The 23,815-nt window shown below is 50.6% G+C and overlaps 2 protein-coding genes across 3 annotated transcripts in view; one reads left to right on the top strand and one right to left on the bottom strand.

The window, feature by feature from the left end:
- Window positions 1-23,815, top strand: part of CYFIP2 (cytoplasmic FMR1 interacting protein 2) — a 129,496-nt gene that overhangs the window by 72,856 nt on the left and 32,825 nt on the right. The window contains exons 20-25 of one of the 2 annotated variants that reach the window (XM_062188771.1): window positions 256-364; window positions 2,004-2,120; window positions 7,098-7,297; window positions 8,832-8,919; window positions 21,979-22,122; window positions 23,284-23,374. In XM_062188771.1, the coding sequence (XP_062044755.1) occupies window positions 256-364; window positions 2,004-2,120; window positions 7,098-7,297; window positions 8,832-8,919; window positions 21,979-22,122; window positions 23,284-23,374 (749 nt within the window). Of the gene's footprint in view, window positions 1-255; window positions 365-2,003; window positions 2,124-7,097; window positions 7,298-8,831; window positions 8,920-21,978; window positions 22,123-23,283; window positions 23,375-23,815 lie in introns of both variants that reach the window. The other variant, XM_062188770.1, reaches the window with a different exon arrangement.
- Window positions 10,842-11,519, bottom strand: FNDC9 (fibronectin type III domain containing 9). The gene has a single exon (XM_062189691.1). The coding sequence runs from the start codon at window positions 11,517-11,519 to the stop codon at window positions 10,842-10,844; it is 678 nt and encodes a 225-aa protein (XP_062045675.1).

Genomic DNA, 23,815 nt, shown 5'->3' with positions numbered 1-23,815 from the left:
TCATGGTGATTGAACAAAAGAGGAAAATGGCTTGACCACTGTGCTGCCCACCTCTAACTAAAAGTTGTTTCACACATGGAGCCTCCTTGGCTGGAAGGAAATTTGGTGGACTTTGCTCAAGAGCAGAAAACAGGTTTAAGACATGGAGACTTCCCTTTTGTGGTAGATCCTGTGTCCTGAAATAGATACCACTGGGCTGTCGAGAACTGTCCACCGCCATGTGCGCTGGGCTGACTTGACTTCCGTCCCTTGCAGCGTCCTGTTGGATAAACGATTCAGAGCGGAGTGTAAGAATTACGGAGTCATCATTCCGTACCCACCATCCAACCGCTACGAAACGCTGCTGAAACAGAGACATGTCCAGGTACCGGGAGAGAAAGCTACGGGGGAGGTGCAGTGGGCAGGCGGGAGGGGGAAGCGGAGGAGTTAGTGTGGGGTCAGGGACCAGGACAGGGGGCGTGTGGGGGTGGTAACGCAGCCTCAGGATCGTGCGAGCCGTGCAGAAGCTCCTTCCTCTGACTCAAGTTTGAGCCTCCTCACGCCCAGCCCCCCTCTGGCGAGTGGTGGCCGCCAGAGCCTTTGTCTTGCCATCGGCAGCAGCAGCAGCAGCCCACCTCTTGCTGTGGGGACCACCACCCACAGCGGGGTCAGTTTCTCCCCAAGCAGTACGGAGACGTAGGTGAAGGAGGGCTGCAGTGCCTTCAACTGAAGTGTGTCCCGTCAACCCCAGGGTGGAAAGTGTGGTTCTGTTTTGTGGAGCTACTTTCCATTCACATCTGACTCCAGACGTAGAATGTGAACGTGAGCCAGCCAGCCGGCGTTAATGGTGTCGGGCCTGCCTGCTGGAGCCCTGCACCTGCCACGCTGGCCACAGGCTAGCCTCCGTGCTGTGCTCTGTCTGTGTCACGTGGTCCGCGTCCTCACGAGGGGCGAGCCTGAGCCTGAGAAGATGCCTGGTGGAAAGGAAGGCCCTGGAGGCCCTGGGTGTGCCTTTTGCTCTGGGAAATGCAAGGGAAGTAGAGACTTGCACCTCTGCCACCTGCAGGGGCCCTGTGGGAGCGTACACAACAGCCTTGGCCTTCAGCCGTGATGCGGTCAGAATTAGCCACAGGTTACTAATACCCGGGCCCTCATGTGTGCCTGAGATGGCTGTCAGGGGCCCCAGTCAGTGGTGGAAAGTGTATCCTAAAAGGGAAGTAGAAAAAGAAATCATAGTTAAGACTAATCACTTGGCCCTTCGCAAAGTCCAGTGTGTACAGCAGGTATCAATAAATGTTTATTGTTATCTGCAAAGCACCTGCAGTGAGGCCCATGGGTGTCGCTGTGGCAGGTACCAGAGGCTGTTTTCCATCCTGTCATTACCTTTCATCCTCTTGCTCTTGAATTCACCCCCAGAGAAGCTCCAAGGAGGCCGTGGCTAGGGTAGCTGCTGCTCCGTGGTGACTGGGCTGAGCACAGGAGCGATGCGGGAGCAACCTCAGGGCTGGGTTTAGCGATTAGGGGGTGCCAGAGCCTCTCCTGAGCCTCTTCCCCCGGCCTGAGTTGGCCGTGATCTTCCTCAGTTTGTCCTATCTAAGCCCACAGGGCAGTTGGAAGAAGGAACCCTCATGTACCCTGTAGCCAGACCCATGATGACTGATGTTTTACCACATTAGGTTCCCTTTCCCTTTCTCCTGTGCACCTTTTTCTCACACATGCACAGTGGGACGGGGGAGGGTGTTAACATCTATCCTCTTTGCATAACCATTTGACAATAAGTTACAGTTAGCATGGCATGACCCCTGGGTGCCTTGGCCTGCGTCTCCTAAGAACAAGTTCGTTCTCTTATGAAAGCAACACAGAGTCATCGTCCTCAAGAGATCTGACAGCTCTGTTGACCAGGGCTGCTCCTGTGTCCCAATAATGGCCTTTCTCATTTTAATCCAGTTCCCTGCCAATGCATTCCATTCAGTGGTCAGGTACCTGCGAATCTTAGGTAAATTTCTGTCTCTGTTCCTTCTCAGCTGTTGGGTAGATCCATTGACTTGAATAGACTCATCACCCAGCGCATTTCTGCTGCTATGTATAAATCCTTGGACCAGGCCATCAGCCGCTTTGAGAGTGAGGACCTGACCTCCATCGTGGTAAGAGACTGGGGGCTGGTAGGGCTTCAGCTCTGGGCCTGCTCAGGCTGGAAACCTTGCGAGGATCGTTGTTGACAGTGAGAAGGAGTGAGTCCCTTCCCCGCCTGACTGCAGCAGGGAGAGACAGACCAGAACAGAGTGAGGATAACCTTGTGCTCCTGATTGCTGGGGGTGGGAGCAGAGGGCATTCTCCAGAGATGGGCAGCTCCTAGGCACGGCTGGTCTTGAGCATCCTGCCGAGCCCAGCAAGCAGGTGAGTGATAAGAAATTGGGGCAGGTTATGCAACAGGTCAGCTTCCTGCACATGTAGGGGCACAGGGCTCAGAAAGGCTCTGCAGTGGCTTGCACAGTCTGCTCTCACCATCCTGAAATTCTAAGTAGCTTTCTAATCTGGGACCCCACGTTTTCATCTTGTGCTGTACTCTGCAAATTGTGTAGCTGGTCCTCCTGATGCCCAGGCATGGAATAGGCCTGCTCCACTTCTGCTGGACTCTCAGACTGGGCAAATTCATAGAGATGGGAAGCAGAATGGTAGTTACCAGGGAAAGGGGAGTTTCATGGATAGAGAGTTTCCTCTGGGAATAGGAGTTTCTGTTGCAGAGATGGGTGCTGGTGATCCCTGCACAACACTGTGAATGTACATATTACCACAGAACCAATCACTTAAAAGTGGTGAAGTTTATGGTTTTATATATATCTTACCACTATTTAAAAATTACACGGAGAAACAAATCAATTAGTCTTAAACTGTCTTCTCTGATATTAATGCCTAATGGAAGAATAGTAACTTTACAATCAAGAACAGTCACACTATGTTAACCAAGAATCAAGATTGATGTTAGCAGTAATAAGATGCATGTATTTTTGTTGCCATCATGTATTTTTACCAAAATGTGTAATCTCTATCTATCTTGATCTATTTATGAGAAGATATCAGATAAACCCAAATTGAATGCCATTCTTTAAAAAAAAAAAAAATTTCAAAAGTGCCCAGGTCATTAAAGAGAAGAAAACAGTAAAACTGGTTAGGAGCTGTGGGTGAATAAGGAAACACCACTGAAGACAGTGTGGGTTCTAGGATCAGCTGAATACTAGAACAAAAGAATGGTTTTCATGGCAACAGCTGGGCAGTCTGCCACTTAGTTAACAGTACTGAACCAAGGTGAATTCCCTACTTTCAATAATGGTGCGATGGTTATGCAAGGTGTTGACATCAGGGACACTGGGACAAAGATATGTAGGACATGGTGTATTTAAAACATGTCTCTGAGTCTAAAACTATTCCCAAATACATAGTTTTTGGTTTGTTTTGCTTTCTAAAGGGGACAACATGGTAGAAATAGAATGACCGAGAACCAGGAGTCCAGACTCACAGAGACCTTGGTCCCCTGCCACTGCCACTCACTGAGCTGGGTGACTGGGCACCTTAGCTTGTCTTCCTCACTGCAAGACATAGCAAATAGTGGGAACCCTTCTCCTAGGGTTGTCAGGATAAAATGAGATACCACCTGGAAGATTCCCCACAGTTCCTCCTGCTTAGGAAGCTTTTGATAAGTAACAGCTTATGAGAGAGGGTAAAAGAGAGATGTGGACTGTGGTGCCCTGCACCCCAGTCAGCTTTAAGCAGCCTTTCTGGGGAGGCCTCAACCGAGTCACCCAGCTACAGCTCGAGCCTAGAATTCTAGAAACTGCAGAGCAGCGCTCTGCTAGGAAACCTTGCACCACCTCTATTTGGATAAATCATGCTTTTCTTTGTTTCTACAGAAACAAAGTGAGACTCTCCAAGTGGTGGGAGTTTTGTTTTCTTCCTTTTTGTTTGTCTCCATCTTCAAGCTTTCCAGTAATGAGCATCTCTTAGGGAAAAAATGATCTGTGCCTGTGTGTGTGTGTGTGTGTGTGTCTGCCTGCGTCTGCATGGCCACTTCCCGTTCCCTGAGAGGCACTGAATGTTCTTTAAGCTGAGAGCAAAGTCAGAGCACCCAGTGAGAGACCCTGTTAACCAGGAGAGGGCTGCCGCCTCCATGGGAGCCCCCACTTCCTGTGAAGCCCTGTGGGTGAGGGGAGACCCCAGGGGTGCTCTCCAGTGGATCAGGGTGTCCCTGCTCACCTGGCCAGAGAAGCTTCTGCCTCCTTCCAGAAGCAAACCCAGAAGTCTCCCCCCCCCCCCGACCCCAGCTTTCCTCCCCCTGAAGGCTCCGTTCTAGCTGGGAGGCAGCCTCATTAGCCGCAGGAGAGGTTGTAGTCATCTGGGAGCTGGTCACCCCCGTCTGCCACAGCTGAGCTTTAAACAGAGGCCGGGCAGGACCTGAGGCTGAACGTGAACCCCGGCAGACTGCAGGCTGTGTGACAAGGTGACAGAAGAGCACATCAGGTGGGCCGTGCTTCCTTCAGCTGGCTGCAGGCCCTGTGGGCACACTTGACACTGGGGGTGACCTCCAGGGCCAGAGTTGAAGAGCCCATAGTCCTCTCCTGCCCGAGCTTCCCAGCACGGGTTAACTGGCACTCCTGGGGCTCACTGTAGGTCTCTGACTCCCCGGGGAAGAAGCTCTGGCCACCACTTCGGAGAGGCGGCCCATGTGGTATTGGCTGGCCCCAAGAGACAGAAACAGAAAGTTGAATCTGAATTTCCGCGCTTGGTGACTGCGCAGTGTACAACACCTAAAAACCTGCCCTTAGGCTGTCCTTCTGGAGTTGAAAGCCAGATCCTGAGCTCCTTTTGAGACACTGGAGGAGCAGCCCTCTGAGCCCTGCTTCCAGCGCGGCGGCAGTTGGGTGGGGTACCTGAAGCAGCAGCTCCCCCTCTGTCCAGGCAGGGACTCCCCAGTCTGGCACAGAAGCCCACCCCCGAGACTCGCTCCCCACGCGAGTGCGTCTCCCAGCTCTGAAGCTGAGTTGCAGCAGAGCAGAGCTCTGAGACTATTAAGGCGTAGCCTGGTTCCCCGCTAGACCACCCTCTGGACTCCAGGCAGGCCCTGTGACTAGGCTGCCTCCTGTGGCCGTGAGCACCTGAGCTCCATGTCCCTTTGGCCACGCCACGTGGCCGAACCCTGGTGAGCTTCCCTTGCCGATGTTCTTCCAGCCTTTGCCTTTCCAAGGACTTTAGCATCTTTCCCCCAAAAAATTGTTTATTTGCAGGGGAGAGTGACTCAGAGAAGGAGAGAGCTCTTCCATCCCCTGGTTCACACCCTAAATGGCCATAATAGCCAAGGCTGGGCCAGGCTTAAGCCAGGAGCCCAGGATTCCATCTGGGTAGCCCACACAGGTGACAAAGGCGTAAGTACCTGGGCTGTCTTCTGCTTTCGCAGGCACAGTAGCAGGGCAGCTCTTGCATCTTTATTCCAGGAACTGTGTCATGGGGACCAAGAACACACGATTTACAACCGGAATTCCTGGATCGCAAGCCGAGTCCTGCTATGTACTCCCTGTGTGACCTTTAGCGAGTTACTTAACCTGAGCCTCAGTCTTCCCCTTTAGGAAACAACAATAGTCATACCTATCTCCAAAGACGGCTTAACCAAGGCAGTATCATGCCGTCTCTGCACGAGACGGTGTTTTACTTCCATTTGATAGCCATGACTGAGAAGCTGCAGGACAAGAGACCCAAGGGAGCCAAAACGGTCTCACTCTCCTTTTATTTCCCAGCAACTGCAGCGTGGTATGTAGGTGACGCGCTGTGATCACACGTTCTGCTGGAAGGTGGGAGACACGGGGGGATCTGCTGACTGCGGACTGTATGCCCGTGACTTCCAGCCATGCTTTGCCCACCCCTGTGTGAACAAGGGGCCTGTGGTTCAGAAGAGGACACGTACTCCCCTTGCCGCCTCTGAGCATTGCTGTAAAGGGTGCAGTATGGTGCGGTCAAGAACAAGCACTGGGAAACTGCCTCAGTTTATATATATATATATATATATATATATATATATATATATACACACACACACACACACACACATCTATATATATACATATATATACGTATATATACTGTATATATATATATATATATATACAGTAAGGATGGTGGTGACATGGACCTCTTAGGGTTTTCTTGAGCTTTAAATGGCGTAGCACATAGGAAACTGACAGGCTTTAGGCTGCATCATATGGAATTGCCAAAATTTGGCCATTTTGACCTTACCAAAGCAGTGGCTTCCCATGGCTCAGCCCAGTGGCAACCACTGAATAGGTGGTAGTTCATGTTAATGCTTTCTGCAGAGTGAAGATGTAGCCGCTAGCAATGCACGTCACAGATTTCTTTCACTTTTGATTTTTTTTATAAAGGTTTATGTATTTGAGAGGCAGAGTTACAGGTAGAGGGAGAGACAGAGAGGTCTTCCATCCACTGGTTCACTCCCCAAATGGCCACAGTGGCTGGAGCTGTGCCGATCCAAAGCCAGAAGCCAGAAGCCAGGAGCTTCTTCCAGGTCTCTCATGTGGGTGCAGGGGCTCAAGCACTTGGGCCATCTTCCACAGCTTTCCCAGGCCATAGAGAGCTGGATTGGAAAGGAGCAGGTGGGACTTGAGCTGGCGCCCATGTGGGATGCTGGCACCACAGATGGAGGCTTAAGCTACTACACCACAGAGCCAGCCCCTCTTTGACTTTTCTGGTGACACCAAGGGAGCAGCTTTTTCCTTACCAGTACAGGAACTTAAAACAAATGAACATACTTCCTACCTGAAGGGTACAGATGGGATTGCACACGACCAGCGGTCTCCTTTCAGGAGGTGGACATGCAGCCCCACCCACCCAGCCTCCACTTGCCCTGGCATAATCTGGCTGTTCCGTCTATTCTCAGAAGGGGACACTGTCTCATGGCCCTGGGGGGTGGTGTCTAGTGCCCATGTAGGAGGTCAGGTGGCTGGCTGAGAGGCTCTCACCTGCACGCAAGGACTCAGAAAGGTAAACGTGTATGCGTGTTTGTGTGCGAGGTTTGCATGTGGCCCTCAGCAGCTGTGGGCTCTCTCTCTGAGCAGGAGCTGGAATGGCTGCTGGAGATTAACCGGCTCACGCACCGACTGCTCTGTAAGCACATGACGCTGGACAGCTTCGATGCCATGTTCCGGGAGGCCAATCACAACGTGTCAGCCCCCTACGGGCGCATCACCCTGCACGTCTTCTGGGAGCTGAACTTTGACTTCCTCCCCAACTACTGCTACAATGGGTCCACAAACCGGTAAGGGAGTCCTGTGCAAAGAGGGCTTAGAGGGAGCCAAGGGAGCAGACGACTGCCTTCTCCACACCAGGCCCCAGAACACCTGTCAGTTTGTTCCTATGACAGGTGTCTCTCGGGCCCCTGCTGGATACAGGCTCTGTACTAGAGGCAGGGGGCTGTGATGGGAAGGAGGCCAGGCGTGATGGACCTATCACACTACCAGTGCACCATCACAGACAATGATGAGGAAATGAAGAAAAGCCCACAGGGCCACGAGAGAGGGGACAGCACAGCCTGCTCCAGTCCCAGAAGTTACGTGAACCCCATGGGAGGCTTCCTCCTCTAAGGCAGCAATACTGGAGTTGAGCCACAAAGGCTGAGTAGGAATAGGTAAGGCAAAGAGGTAGGAGCCAGATAGTCCACGCAAGATTTCTAAGGAACCGAGAGGTTAGTGAGGACAAAACCAGCAGTGAGGGCTGGTGCCGTGAAAGATGACATAGGTGCAGACATGCACTGCTCCACAGGCCGTGTTTGAATCATGCATCCGTGAACTCTGAGAAAGCAGAGTGGTGTGGTCAGCTTGTCCATTTGTAGGAGCTTCCAAATCTGAACACAAACGTGAAACAAACATGCATTTGCCTGCCACAGTGGGACTTGCCTCCGTCCAGGAGCGCATAGTCCTGGGCTGGGTACTGAGGTGGAGACAGGACCCAGTCCCCTTATTCCCATAGAGGTTTACAACCTGGTGGAAATGGTGAGAAAAAGGGCATGTCTGCTGGTCCTCTCAGTGTCCCCAGAGCTGGCTCAGGGCCGTGATTAACTAAATGTGTTGAATGAATGGACAGGGGCGGAAGGCATCCACATCGAGATCAGCTTCCAGCTTCGTGAGATGTAGGACTTTCAGTGCTCTTGACCAGGGGGTGTCAAACTATGGGCCACAGACCAATCTAGTTGCCAATTGTTTTTATACAACCCATGAGCTCAGAGTGAAATTGACCTTTTTCCATGGTTGGGGCGGGGGAGGGGATGGGGACAATCCAAAGACTACCACTATTTGTGGACAAGTGAAAATCATGAGAAATTCACCAGGTTTTGCTGGAGCTCAGCCTCGCTCATGCATTTGCTGTCAACTGTGGCTGTTTCTGTGCTACAGCAGTGGTGTTGAATACTGGCAGCAGAGAGCACCTGCGTGCAAAGCTGGAAATACCTGCTGCTGTGTAGGAGTTAGCTGAACCCTGCTCTTGAGGAACCAAATGGGAGGTGGAGAGGCAGAGGCCCTGGGTAGGCCGTTTTCAGACCCAGCTCTCGTTCCCTATGTTCACTTACTTGTCTCCTATCATTCTGAGGAGCCCTAAGCCCATGCATGGAAAGGAGCCGGTGTTAAATGGGAGGATGTCAGGGAGTTTAGCAGCGGTATGTGCAGCCAACTAAGACACGGTGCACTTGCACCAGGGTGAAGGTGGCCTTGGCCAAGAAGGGCTCCTGTGTCTCCTGTACCTGCAGTAATGCCGTTAGGACCCGGTTCACCCCTTCCTCATCTCTTCTCTTCTGCTAGTTTTGTCCGGACTGCCATTCCTTTCACCCAAGAACCACAACGAGACAAACCCGCCAACGTCCAGCCTTATTACCTCTATGGCTCCAAGGTGAGTAGTCCTGTCTGGTCCTGTCTTTAAGAGGGTGAGTGGGAAACACCAAATAGCAAAGTGTTCCTGGAATGAACAAAGCCAGATAGTGTGGAGGTGAAGAGACAGCAGTGAGATCCAGGCAGAAACAGCTGCGAGTATATTCATCTTTATTTGCTCACCACAAGCAGAGGTGGGATGGATACAGATGGGTGGGGCCGGATGCTGAGCCGGGGCTGTTGAACATGCGTCAACGTAGGCAGGAAGATGGGTCTGCGCGGCCTCTCACCTTGGGTTCCCAGCTACTCCTGTTTCTCAGTTGACTAGTTGCAGTGTCGTACTGTGATCCTTGGATTTTGTGTTCCGTGAACACAAGGGATTTGCAGGCAGGACAAAGTTGGAAACTAGAGCTTTAAAGGAAATCGCAGATGGCTGGAGCTAGAGCTGAGACAGGTCTGCTCGCGTCTCTTTGCTGCTCTTGTGCACACAGGCACATCCTAATGCTGACTACACCTTCCCAAACCCTCCCCTGTCCTAAACCTTCACTCCTTCCCATTTGTTAAACACCCACTGTAGGCCAAGTGCAGGGCTGGATTCCAAATGATGAAGCCACATCAGGGGCCAGACAGACATAAGCTCTGCCCTCCTGGATTTCCATTTCTACAGCCATGGTGGGAGCAGGGAAACAATGTGCAGTGTCTCACCAGAACCACAGGATGTGTAGGAGAGTTCTCTGTATGGGAGAAGAAAGAATGCCACTAAAGGGGTGAGATGTGTCAACAACCAAAAGCAAGGCCAGCATGTTTCTTTCTGGTGGAATAAAAATAGCCACTTTTGATTCCATTTACAAAGAAAAAATAAGCACAGATGGACCTAAAAGAGGAACTGACTCAGTGAGCACAACAGTGATAGAAAAAGTCCTGCTATGGATTGACAAGCGTAACTCACCAGTGTGTGTGCTACCACTCACATCCATAGGGGGCACGCGGAAGGCCTTCGGGGTGCTGTGGGGAGAATCAAACATCTCCAGAGCAGCCAGTCAGCTCTCGGTGATTCCTTCCAATCAAGGGAGGCTGACAGTGTGTATGTGGCACACACATAGCACCTCCCTTGTTAATTCTCTTTCAAGAGAAAGACTTAAGTGCTAATATGTTGTTAATACCTCCCCACCCATGGATAATCCCCCTTTTAATCACAGACAAGAGACCAGAAGATCTTAAGCTCAGAGTCATTGGCAGACAGTAGCAGCTAAGTCACATTTAGTACTATTTTGTTTTTGTTATATTAATGTTTAAATCTCTTCCTATCTGTTTATAGCAGGAAGGTGGTACTCATCTTCATGTATGTAATAATACTATAGTTTAAATGAAGTTTGAATTTTAAAAATTCAAAGAGCAGTGTTAATAGTAAGAGGTTGTTTATGGCTCAAAGAAAATACGGACGGGGTATGAGGTGGTGTGAGATTGCCTGGGATTTGGGAAATGCTCTAGAATAAGTTTTACACTTTCCCCAAAACAATGCCCTCAGTGGCAGAGAATGCTGAACATGAACTGCAGCCCTCTGAAACCCTAGCTCCAGGAGCCCACTTGCCACTCCAACACTTCCTCCAAGCTTGGGTTTTACCTAAGTCATGCAGGTTTCTATTTTCTACTCTAGGATACGTACATGTTTGTTCCAATGTTAAGATGATGTTTTCAGTTCCTAATTGGGCCCCCTGCACGGACACTGCTGCAGAAACACGTGTCCCAGCCTTGGCACATGGGGGCAGGATGAGTGTTCCCCAGTGTGGGAAGCTTTCCCATCAGCCTTCCTCCAGCCCAGGGGACCCATGAGGCACTGACATTTGAGGATAGAGATGGAGTCGTCTATGGACACAATTTTTACAAAAGCCCTACAGTGCACAGGGCTTTGGGCTGCAAGATGAGGGCCGTCCCTCCCAACTCTCACTCCCCGCAGCCAGGCGGTACTGCGTGTTGATCACCACCCTCCCCCCGTAAGTCTCCCCCATCCAAGGGGCCATCTTGATTGGCTGCAGCTTCCGGGTCCGCTCCAGCGCCAGAATTCTTGCGTGGCAGTTCCACCAGGGGGAGCCCCTGAAGGTCGTCTTCCCTCTGACCAAGAGCTGGTGCTTCCTCCGGCCATCTCACCAAACCATTGGCTTCCTCCATGTGGCCAGCTCTGTAAGACCATCGAGGCTCATGGCAACGGATGCACCAGAACTGGAGGCAGATGAAGGCCAAGACAGCCGTGAAGCAAGCCAGCAGAATGGACATCAGCACCCAGAGGGAAATCTGGGGGTCCACCAGCGAGCTTCCAGCAGCCAGCGGACTCTTCTCCAGGGTGTGGAACATGGTGCAGTAATGCCTGTAGGGGAAGGTGGCCTTCTTACAGCTGATGCACAGGAAGTACAGAGTGGAAGGGGCCAGGTGCTCCAGCACCACGGAGCTGATGGTTCGAGGCACCTTCTCCTCATGGTGGAAGCTGTAGCGAAGATAGCCAGAGAAGATGCTGTTCCAGTTGGGCCTGTACATGACATGGTAGTAGTCCTCCAGGCACGGCTCTGAGGACGACCAGGAGATGATGGCTCCCGTACAGGAAACGTTCCCGACCTCGATGTTCATCCTGATTCTGGAACCAGAATCGCAGTCAAGGGTCACTTCCCCATGGTTCTGTATCACAGTCATAGTTAGCACTTTTTGAGCACTTGAGACAGGCACTAACATGGCCCTCATTTTATAGACAAATACATGGAGACAAGAGGTGACTTGACTTAGCTAAGCATAGCAAGGAAGTGGCAGATAAATTCGCATTGCAGTTGTCTTATGCCACAGCTGGTGGCCCTCAGGCTTCATAAAATGTGCACCCACAGAACCCCAGCTCTGTCCACCTGGCTGAGATCCATTACATACAACACTACTCTCCCTTGGGGAGAACAAAGCACATGTACTATCCATAAGACCTCAGAGGCCCCACCTTAGTCAGCATAGGTCCGTGACCTCCCCTCACTCAATTGCTTCATCTGTAATCACCCTTGTTGCCCAGCTGCTTCTGCTCCAAATACTCTGAGCCCAGTTCTAGAACATTCTTGCCACTGCCTTTTTTTTTTTTTATCCTTCCCAATTCTTTTGTCCACGGAATAGAGATTTGCTTTGTCATTCGTTGGCAGTTGGTTTTGTTTTGTTTTTCTTTTTGACAGGCAGAGTTAGACAGTGAGAGAGAGAGAGAGAGAGATAGAAAGGTCTTCCTTCCATTGGTGCACCCCCAAATGGCTGCTACGGCTGGCGCTACACTGATCCGAAGCCAGGAGCCAGGTGCTTCCTCCTGGTCTCCCATGCAGGTGCAGGGCCCAAGCACTTGGGCCATCTTCCACTGCCTTCCTGGGCCACAGCAGAGAGCTGGACTGGAAGAGGAGCAGCCAGGACAGAACCGGTGCCCCAACTGGGACTAGATTAGCCTAGCGAGCCGCAGTGCTGGCCTGTTTTGTTTTCAAAGCCCTAGGAAATTAGTTCCATAGCTGCTCAGCTGCTAGTACTAGCACAACTACTATTACATGATAATCCTGATGCTGTGAATATTAGCAATGATGAGAACCACACAGTGAGTGAGTGGTTGCTGCGTCACAGGCCATGCTGGGTGCTTCCCGTACAGTAACACATTTCCTTTACTCTCCACACGTCCTTTCAGCCAGATCACCATTTTACAGATGAGCAAACTGAGGTTAAACACAAAGCTGTTGAACCACTGCATGTCCAGACACCAGGCTGCTGAGTGTAGTAACAGAATGTGGTGAAGTGCACACACTAAGCCCCAGCTGCTGGGTTTTTGTTTTTTTTGTTGTTGTTTTTTTTGTTTTTTCAGACCATTGTATGTGCCCCTTCCAGATTGCCAGCCCTCTCACTTGTAAGGGAGAGCCGGCTTCATGTTTTCTAGTTTGTCTTTAACTGTGAGAGGCACAGTTCCTCTCCACTGAACCTCCCCTGCTCAGAAACCCAGGGACAGCTCTGCCTCACCTGTGCATGTTCACAGACATGGAACACTGAAGCTTTCATTTTAGAAGGCGGTGGCATAGCAACAAATGGTCAATTCGATTTTTAACCCCAACTAGGTATTAAGCCACACAGATTCCTGTTACCACCTGCCTTTCTCTGCCCCCAGGTCCTCCCAGATCCCATTTGTGTGCCGGTGTTCCTGTGGCGGGGGTGGTGGGGAGCTGCAGAGAAGTGGACTGCGGCTTGTAGCTTTCTAGTCCGTGTTTCCCTTCTCTCGGGATGACCGTGAGTTAAAATGCTAGGAAAGGGAATGGCGCCTTCCCCTTTATTTCTTCCCGGAGCCTGGAGAAGGAGAGCTGGGAGCCAGCTGTGCCTGGCCCTCCCAGGGAAGGCCACTGCGTAGGAGACTGAGTGTTTACCTCCTGCCCTTCCCGCGCATCCCCGCAAACATCCTTCCGACCACAGTGAAAAGAGCTTATCCATCACTGACACTGCACGGGCAGCCACCTCTGTCAGCCCTCCAGCGGGTCTAATCAGCAGCCCGTTCCTGTGGCGCACCATCTCTCCGCTTCCCTCTGCCTCACAGCTGCTGCTGGCTGTCTTTGCGGACTGGATTCCCTACAGCAGACATTTTGAAGAGCTTCCTGCAAGGAGCTAGTAGCATCCTCAGCTTTTCAGACCAAGTGCATCTCCCTTACGTAGTTTCCTTCCTCTGTGCCTAAGCACCCTCCCCTGATTTTCAGCTAACCATTGATCATCAGCTGGCCCTTGCCTAGGCAGAACGTAGAAGGAGAAACAGCTCCATGTTCATTGCCAAGAAGAGCCTCTGTGTCTCTTACCTGCTGCTTGCAGTGTATCTGGTGGGAGCTCTGCCCTCCGAGGCCGGGTGGACCAAAGCAGAGGGAATGGTCCCTTCTCCCTCCTCCACTCTGGGCTCTCCTCGATGTCTCTCTCACCACTGAGTAATCCCACTGTCGCCCCCAACGCTCACGTTATTCATCTCTGCAGATCAGCATCATTCACCATGGCAACCAGCAGGCATCTGTACGCACGCACGGTGCTCTCCGTGACCAGTCCGGGAAGGCTTTGCCCAGTGACAAGAGCTCTCATTCCTTTGGCAGAAAAAAAAAAAAAAAAAAAAAAACAAAAAACTAACAACCCTGCACCCGCAGCCCCAATGTGATTCATTTTTCCTGTATTCCCACATTTTCACGCTAATTGACAAATTATTTTCTTGGCCCATCTGGACCCTTTTTGTGGACGATGGTTTCAAATGCAAATATGTTCTTCCCAAGTATCCATAACAACAGAACTGATCATCCTGATCCCCTGTCCCACCTCTCCTTTGTTCTTCCTTTATTCTTATTTGCTGTGGCCTTACCTGATTATATGGCACTAGCCATGACCCATTCATGGTCTGGAGCCCAGCTCCGTCACCTGTGAGGCTGGATCAGGAGGGCAGGTGGAAGGCATGAATACTATCCCTTGCCCCGTCCCGGCGCTGCATCAAGCTTGCCAAATCATTGTGCCACTTTGCTGGGGTGAATGGTGCCCTAAAACCCATGGCCACTCAGAACCTCAGAATGTAACCCTGTTGAGGATTGGAGCCTTTGTGTTTATGGTTAAAAGGATTGCAAGATGGAATCTTCCTGAATTCAGAGCGATCCTTAAACATAATGACTGGGACTTTGTAAGAGAAACGAGAGAGGTTTATGCACTGATAGACTCAAAGGGGAGAAGCCAGGGAAAACAGGCAGAGATGGAAGTGGTGCTGCCGTCAGCCGCAGAGCACCCAGGAGCCACCAGGTCTGCAAGAAGCAAGGAAGGGGTCCCCCTTGGATTCGGCTGGAGTGTGACCCTGCCAGCGCCTTGATTTCAGGCCGAGGTCTCCAGAGCAGCGAGGGACCCTGTTTCCGTCTTAGCCAGGTGCCAAGTTTGTGCGGCTTGGTCAGGCCTTCTTGCAGCCTCTCCCAGCTGGGCCTGGCAGCAGCCTGAGCTCTCTGCGCGAGCATCCTGAGAAGCTGCCCAGCAGGCGATCCGTCGCCGTCAACTCCAGTAACGGACCCCTGAACTGGACGATCCCTGTCGTCCCTTTCTAGAATCTGAGCTGCCTCCTTCCCCTTCCCCTTTCCATTTCCCACAAAGCTCGCTCTGCCCCGGAGATGCCCTCCTTCCCTTGTCCTGGGAAGGCCCCATCGCCCCGCTCAGCTGAGGAGACCACGGGGACTGTCTGAAACAGAGCACGCATCCGCTCAGATGCACTGCGTCCTGAATAAGTGTGCACAAAGCGTGGGCTTGAAAAGGCAGCTTTGGTCTGCTTGCTTCTCAGTCCTTGTGGTCCACCCGAATAGTGACCCAAGTGCCAGGAAGAGCTGCCTGGGGAGGCCTGACCCGTCCTCCGGCCATGGCCCTGGGAGGCGGGAAGTCTCAGCCATCTGTGACCCTGAGTCAGTTGCCTGGTGGCTCTCTGAGGCTTTCCTTCTTCCCCGGGGTCTGTCTGCAGTCTGCTGACCTGTGCACCACGCGCCTCTCGCCAAAGGCTGCTGGTGGCTGCCCATGGCACAGAAAGCATCCCCTCCGCAGAGAGGCCCATGCTGTAGTTTGCAGGTGCCCTCCAAAGCAGTTATCCTGAGGGAAATAAAAATACCAGGGCTCGGGAACCTGGAGAGGGGCAAGGGGACTTTAAGCCCTTTTCCATAGAAAATGAGAATATATTTTTAATGCTCCTACTTGGCATTTGCAGCTGTGAGGTTTTCTTTTGCAGAAGTAAGACACACAGGGAGTGTAAGGTCTGGAAGCCCACTAGTTTCACAGCCCCAGGAGAGGACGGCTTTCCTTGAGCTGCGAGGTGGCCCCATGCAGACCTCCGCAGCCGGGGCTTGTCCTGCTCCTCTGGGCTGTCACCATTTGTCAGCTGTGCCCAGAGAAGCCAGTGCAGCCCTTAGCAACAGGGACAAACTCGCTGAGGACCCCTGCCCCTGGGGATAGCACCCGAGCCAAATTTACTCCTGCTCTGTTGTCAGCAGCAACGCTTCCACTGTACGTGCAGGTGTTCCTCCATTGATTGGCATCAGTAGATCACTCCCAGGGGGAGAGACGTCAGCGGGGTCCCTGTACCCTTGCTGAAGGTGGCAGTGAAGGAATGGGGTGAGGATCTGGCTCACTTCTGAAGCTGGACTCCCAAGGGATGTTGACTCCCAGGGGATGTTAGCTCCCCAGGCCAGGTACACATCCTGACTGTGGCCTTGGACGAGTTCCCTCACTTTCCTGTGCCTGGGTCTGGTCCTCTGTGAAATGGGAACATAAGGAACACCTGCCTGTAGTGTTCCAGTAACAGTGCAATGAAGTGCCAGCTGAGGACTAGTCACTGTCATTATTGAGACAGGGCCAGTGGATCGGAAACATTTCCTGAGTTGGTTGTAGCTTTCTCCAGGTGCTATAATGAGCAAGGTCAGTACCCTGTGTTGTGCTTCCTTGCTCTTTTCTTAAATTGGCTTTATTGTGGTTTTTTAATGTAGATGTTCATGGTACATGAATTAAGCAATACAAACAAGTTAAAGATAGTAAAATTCAGATGATACAACCCAGAAGTAACCCCAGGAACATTTTGTGCATTTTACATGTGCTTTCTGATTTTACTCACTTGACAACATTTTGAGATAGCCCTTCTTGTTGTCATTGGAGAGGGAGAAACTGAAGCTCAGAGGGTTGATTGACATCACTGCTGTGGCGGGGCGATGCTTAGAGCCTGGGTCCGTTGGTCACCAGAGCCTGGGCTGTTGACCAGCCTCTCGTGTGCTCTGTGGTTCTGCCTGGGCTGTGCTCAAACTGGCTGCACCCACGCAGTAGCTCCCTGCCTGTGGCTGGCTGCTCTGGGGAGGCAAACATTAAGACAGAACAGGACAGTGGACGCTCGAATGATAATGGGCCAGGATCTGAAAGACCTCACAGAGAACATTCAGCCACCTGACTGCAGCCACAGAACAGGAAAACATCAGCTCCCGTGGAGCACTGGCTCGGCACGTATTTGCTGTGCTCTGGAGCCCAAGCATACTTGCCAATGAGCTCTGTCACTTAGGGAGGATGTGAAATACAGACACTTTAGTGATGGTACCATAGCTAATTTGTGAATCAAAACTTTAAAAACATATCCTCTAGATAAAGTAAAATCTGTAGAACATCATAAAACTCCTTTCCAGTGCCATGGAGTGTGACACAAATCGTTCATTAAATGATTCCACTCACTTCCCAGTGGTTTCTTTGGCGTTTAGAAATTGTTGCCTTGATCTTTGCTTTAGCACAGTTGTCACTGCCTGCAAGCTGCTCCTGTCTGAGCCATGATTTGACCTCAGGGAAATTCCTCCTGTGCTTGCCACGCCTTCCCCCACAGCCCTTACTACCCAAGATGCAGTGCTTTGTTGCAGCAAGTTGGGGACATCTCAGCAGGGCACCTGCCTGGATGCCAACACCTGCCACCTGGGCTGAGCAAGTGCATCTCCCTTGGCCCAGTGACAACACCAGCAGCAGCTCCACCTGCTTCACTGCCACCATCCACCCTGTGTCTCCACTCCCAGCCACCATAGTGCCACAGATTTGCCAGTCCAGAAAGCTTTTGTTCTTCTTCCAAGTGGTACTTAGGGCAGAATATCGTCTTGGATCTCGGCTGAGGCAGGTCACTTCACTTCCCTGGGGCTCCAGATCTCTCCTCTGCTAAATAGGGATCATTGTGCTGCCTTCCTGTGGTCCCCAGGGAGATCAGATCCTAACCTGGAACCTTTGGAAGAGTTGTTTGTGATATGGTTAAGCAAAGGCTCTTGAGATAGGAAGATGATTGGGGAGAGACCTAAGTGCCGTCCAGGTGTCCTCGTAGGAGAGAAGCAGAGAAAGTCATCCACTTAGGAGAGCGGGTGAGATTTGGAGATTGGAGCGGTGTAGCTGCAAGTTGGGGAATGCCGGCAGCCACTGGAGGCTGCAAGAGGCAAGGAGCAGATTGTCCCCTGGAGCCTTTGGAGAGACTTTAGCTCTGTGATAGTGATTTTAGCTTTATGGCTTCCAAATGTACGGGAGAATAAGTTCTGCTGGTTTTTTTTAAAGATTGATTGATTTATTCAAAAGTCAGAGTTACACAGAGAGGAGAGGCAGAGAGAGAGAGGTCTTCCATCCCCTGGTTCACTCCCCAGTTGGCTGCGCTGATCCGAAGCCAGGAGCTGCTTCCGGGACTCCCACATGGGTGTGCAGGGGCCCAAGGACTTGGGCCATCTTCTACTGCTTTCCCAGGCCACAGCAGAGAGCTGGATTGGAAGTGGAGCAGCCGGGTCTCAAACTGGCACCCATATGAGATGCTGGCACTTCTGGCCAGGGCATTAACCCACTGTACCACAGCAGCGCCCCCCCCCTCTCCAGTTCTGCTGTTTTAAGTCACCAAGTTTGTGACAGCAGCCACAGGGAACTACCTAGGCAGTTAGGAAGGAATTAGTATATGAAAACATTCAGAGAGAAATGTCGCAGACTACGATACCTATGCCAAAGGAAAGTGATGACAGTGGTTTCCTCCAACCTATTAGCATCTCTGAGTCCTCTCATGTGAATTACCGGAGGACTGGCTGCTGTTCTCCTGCCTTCTCCAGAGCACTAACTCGTGGCTCAAAAAGAAAGGAGCATCACTTCTTGAGATCACTAGAGGAAGTGTGAGCCGAGAAGGCCAAGAAGGTCCCCAGGGGTTGGAGACCCAGCCCTGTAGCTCACCCCGTGTCCAGAAGGGACAGACACCTCTGCAGTTTTCCCAAGCTGTGAGCATCTCGCTGTGACCTTCCCGCCAAGGACAGTGGCCCTATTGTTTTCATTCACCCTGCTCTTCATTTACCTGAAGTGTTTAGAGAGCTGGACCACAGCTCGCTCAGCCGAGTTAGAGAGCTGTGTTTGTGTTTGTGGGCTGGTGGAGTTCATTAGAGACATTGTAATAAAAACAGGAAACTAGAAATGGTTTTAATTCCTCTTGGGATCTCTGAAAACAGCACTTGTGATTCCAGAGAGCAGAGATGCAAATTGCTTACGAATTTGGTTTGCTGAAAACACGAGGCTATGTGTGGTGGCTGGCCACGCTTACCATCTGGTGAGAGAGAGGCCTGATAAGTAGAAGTCCACATACAGCAGTGAAAGACAGTTCAAATGGTCAACTTCACAGTATGTAATTTTGCCTCAATTTTTTAAAAAGTTCATCTCCAAATATTACAGTGCTTAGCATCTACCAGATCATGTTCTACCCTTAAAATATTATTTTGCATCCCTTCTCAGCCTTCTGACTAAGATCAAGTGTAAAACACTATTTTGCTTTCTTAAAAAAAGCAAAGATCAATGTCACAGTAATAATACAGCTTTGATTCCTGATTCAGGATTACTTATTTCTTGAGCTCTCAGGAAGTTATCTATTTGGTGTGGTGTGGACGTAAGCAAGTTTGATTTTAAATGTGCAACGGTAAACAGATTGGCCGAATAATTAGTTTCCTGCTCACTGCTGGTTGTCATCTGAGTCAGTGAGCAGAGTTGCTTCAGGGTGCGAGATTCGTGGCAAGTGTCCAGTGTCTCAAGTCATGTTGCCTTCCTGTTTTTCTCTGCCAAACCTCAGAAAATGCCCAGGCTCCCCTATTCCCACATTTTCTCAATAGGGCCCAGCCTCCTATTGAGCCAGCAGGTCAGACGGGTGCCCTGCGGGGGTGTGTGTGCATGTACTGCGCAGCATGCGTGTGTTTCCTCTTGCATGTGTGTGACGTACTGGGGACTTTGCGGGGCTGGGGGGGGGGGGCGCGTGTTTATTTAGAAGAAGAATTTGAATTCTGCTCAGTTTGTGCTAGTCCTTCCTACAAGAAACACAGCACAGACCAGCCACCAAGGCCTAAGCTTCCAGTCCAGACTGAAGGCCAGGACTGATGGCAAGTGGCAGCCAGAGGCCTCTCCAGCACACCAGATGGGTCTGTGCTGGGATTCTTAAAGCTCTTGTGTGGCAAAACGATTCCAAAATTATTCTCCTGTGCCTAGAACTAGGATGGCCTGCTGAACAGTTTTTGTATGTCTGAGTGTATGTTCACAAGTACCTGTGCTTGCAGGAAATTCTGGGGAGACTTGACTCTGGAAGCCCTTGGGTGGGGGGCAAGGTCAAGGGGAGTTCTAAGAAGGCCGAGCATGTAGGGAAAATGCCCAGAGCTCAAGTGTCCACAGGGGGCATTGGAGCTCCTCTGATCCATCCTGCGGTCCTGGGCAGCGGATTTTGTTAACAGCCTTACGTGGTGTTTCTCACCTCCACCTGGACGCTTGCGGTAGAGACTCTACCCAGCACACAGGCTGTCATTAGAAACTCCCATTTTTGTAATTTTTTATATTGAGCACAGTCTACAGTTTTGGGTGCATTCCATCAGCTGGCCCCTGCTCTGACCTCTGCCATGCCCCTGTCGGATACTGACTGACTGTGTTGTCTAAGATTTTTTTCCCTCACACTTAGCGATATTCATAGAATCACAGCCACTGGCAAAGCCGAGAGGGCAAACTTGACCAGGAAGCTGGATTTTTCCCAGCTTTTATTTACCACTGTATCAAACATGGTATATTCATGGCTGTTATCTCAGTGTACCCAGCACCGTGCCAGCTGCTTTATCCACGTTGTTCATTTAAACCTGCAACAATCCTGTTGCATCGGGTATTATCTTTACATCATAGAAACCAAGGCTCAGAGAGTTTAGGTAATTTGCCCAAGAGCATCTAACGTAGTACAGCTTATGGACTTGTTCCTGGATCTCGGTCCCTCCAAGGTTACCTATATGACAGCTCACTGCTACTCAAAAATGCCTTTCATGGGATTTTTGACAAGTGGACAAAGGAGAGTATGACGTGAGCTCTCCTGGGTTCAGAGAGGCCGAGTCCTTGGTGTGAGTGGGAACAAGAAAGCTGCTGGTCCAGTGCTTGAGCTGAGTCAAAGCACCCCAGGTCATCATCTGCTAATGTCTGTGCAGACTCCAGCTGCCACCTCTTTCAGGAGAAAGTACACAGCATGGCTCTGCTTTGACATCTCTGAAAATAATTCTGGGCAGAAAAGTAGGCTATGATGCAACCCAGTGGTTTTTTTTTTTTTTTTTCTTTTTTATTGAGGTCTAATTACCTGTGGTGAAATGTTCTGTGTCAGGCTAATTTCACAGAAGGACCATAGAGTGGATGACAGAAACAACAGACACACCCCGTTGCATGGTCTCATCCCATGTTTGGCTAAATCACAGTCAGCAGTTCCTACACGTACAGGCTTTGCTGACCGTCACTGTCAGTGAACACCATGTTTGAAGTCAGGTACACTTCTCTCCAGCGACCATTCCTGGCTCATATGTCTATAAACTACATAAAACTTGTCCCTCTCCATGGCTCAGGCATGGTTTACCCTGTTAGCTTCTCAGTGTTGGGTACAGAAGCCTGCTCTTTGTCATGCTGCAAGCCTCCTGGTAGGTGGGTGTGAGCTTACCCAGTGAACCATTTTCCAGCCTGGTGAATGAGTGGGTGTGCAGTTCTTAACGAACTTGTTAATAGCAGGATCTACTTTGTGTGTCCTTGTTATTAGAGGGTACTATAATCGTGAAGCTCGTGAAGTTTAGATTTGTGTATAGTAAAAAGAAGAAAACTCAAAAATTAGACTATAAATTTTATCTTGATGACTATAGAGGGATTCTAGAATCTCTCATTCCTCCAAAGCATCACCGTAGACCTATTGAAGTTGTATAAAATTTCTAATTAGCCAACTCACAGAGAATTTCAGCTAATAGAATATCAGAGGTGGTTTTCCCTCATTTTCATGTTCATGCACAAGATTTTTACAATTCCAGGTAGGAAAACTATACTCAGAACTAAGTTTTTGAAATGAAACTTTATCTGAAAACTGACTATGGTTTATGTAAGAATTCAACTTCCAAAGGTCACAGTTATGGGACAGGTTAAGATCATGGGTCTTGGAATTGGCCGTACCTGGTTCAGATCAGAGCTCAGTTGTCTACCAACTGTGTGACCCTGAGCAAGTGACTCACCACCCTGAGCCTCCGTTCCCTCATCTGTTTTCCAGCCCCTCAACATTGCCTACAGCCACATCTACAGCTCCTACAGGAACTTCGTGGGGCCCCCGCACTTCAAGACCATCTGCAGACTGCTGGGTTACCAGGGCATCGCCGTGGTCATGGAGGAGCTGCTGAAGATCGTCAAGAGCTTGGTGAGTAAAGGCTTGGGATGTGCCCGAGTGGGGTTGACTTGAGTAAGTTTGGCTTTTTTGGCCTGTGAAAGCACATCCCAGCTCTGCCTCTATAAATCACACAGGGAGTCCTTTCCTGTGTCCCTTGATTGTCCTTAACCATCGTTCTACATTGCTGTGTACCCCTTGACCTGTGGCTTTGTCGCCCTTTTCTGGACCCTGGCTTATTTTTGATGAGTGAACTCAGCAATCCTGATTTTGACCTTCAAGGCCTGTTGCTGACTCCTCATGCTCCCCACTTGTGCTGCATTGTCTAATTTGAGCATGGCAAATCCATGACACATGTGCTGCCATCTTCCACTCCCATACCCATGGCAGACATCTCTAATCAATCACCACACTCCTTCCCCTTGGGAGTTCTTGCTAAATCACTACCACCAGTACTGCAATACTTCAAGGGAGTTCTCTGTCCCTGTACCACCATGGTGTATCTGCCCAAAGCATGCTCATCTGACCCTTCATTTAATTCACTCCAATACTGCTGAAGCAAAGCCAGAACCTTTCAATAAGACTTTCCTGAAAATTCCAGATGACAAAAGAGAAATAAACAAGGTAGTGTCTAACCAGGGCAGGAGTAGCAAATGGAATTCATCCACAAACTCCAGTTCTTTGGCAGCAACTATATGGAGCCATGGATCATTAAGGATTGTGAAGCTAACTCCAGATTTAAAAGGGAAAACATGATAATTGATTAAAGGTGTCTGCCGTGGATGCAGGAGGAATGAATGTGCCATGCATTTTCCATGCTTAAATTACATAATGTCTCTCATTTCCCAGGGGTCTGGCCCTATTTCCTTTGAGCTCTTAGTCTGTATCTCATATGAGCATCCACAACCCCAGAAAGGACCCCATGCCTATAAATGTGCGCCTTTTGAAGCTTGTAAGTCTGAGAGAGTAGTGAGAGCTGCCCTTTCTGTCCTACAGAGGCCCGTTTTCCCTGGTAAAGATCACTGGGACTGTCCCCCACCTCCCCCTGCTCCCTCCTTGCAGGAGGCAGTGCTGTACTGGCAGGTTTCAGCAGAGCCTGCATACCCCTGCCCCTGCATCCTGGAGATGCTGGCTGTGTGCTGCAACAGTGTTTCGCTCGCTCATCACTACTCATCACTGTTCTTCCTTTGGCAGCTCCAAGGGACCATCCTCCAGTATGTGAAAACTCTGATAGAGGTGATGCCCAAGATATGCCGCTTGCCCCGGCACGAGTACGGCTCTCCAGGTGGGTGACAGTCCACATGCACCCGTGGAGGGGAGGGGAGCTCTGGCCACACAACCTGGAATATTTGCCTCTCTCACCAGGCAGTGAGCAAGGAGAACACTGGCTTTGCATCCCGCCCCTGGCTAGGTAACCTGGAACCCTTTTCAGTTCCTGTAAGCAAGACCATCTCCCATGCCTGCCTCCCAGGACTACAGCCCATGTGATGGACTGCACTGGAAGATGGACTTGCTGGAGTCTGCGTTAGCTCGTCTCAGAGAGCTTTCCTGCATTTGCTCAGTTAGACACAGCTGTCCCAGGCCACAGTGCCAAGTAAGCTAAGGTGACTGAGCAAAAAAACCAAGATGTCAGGTGCTGGCTCGGTGTGATAAGAAGAGGATGGGGCAGAAAGCTCTGTTATTCAATCCTAGCTGCCCACTCATGAGCTGTGTGACAATGGGCATG

Source organism: Lepus europaeus, chromosome 4 (assembly GCF_033115175.1).
Source record: "Lepus europaeus isolate LE1 chromosome 4, mLepTim1.pri, whole genome shotgun sequence".
Lineage (NCBI taxonomy): Eukaryota > Metazoa > Chordata > Mammalia > Lagomorpha > Leporidae > Lepus > Lepus europaeus.
Note: the sequence above shows the minus strand (reverse complement) of the source record. Positions and strands in the feature narration are given on the sequence as shown.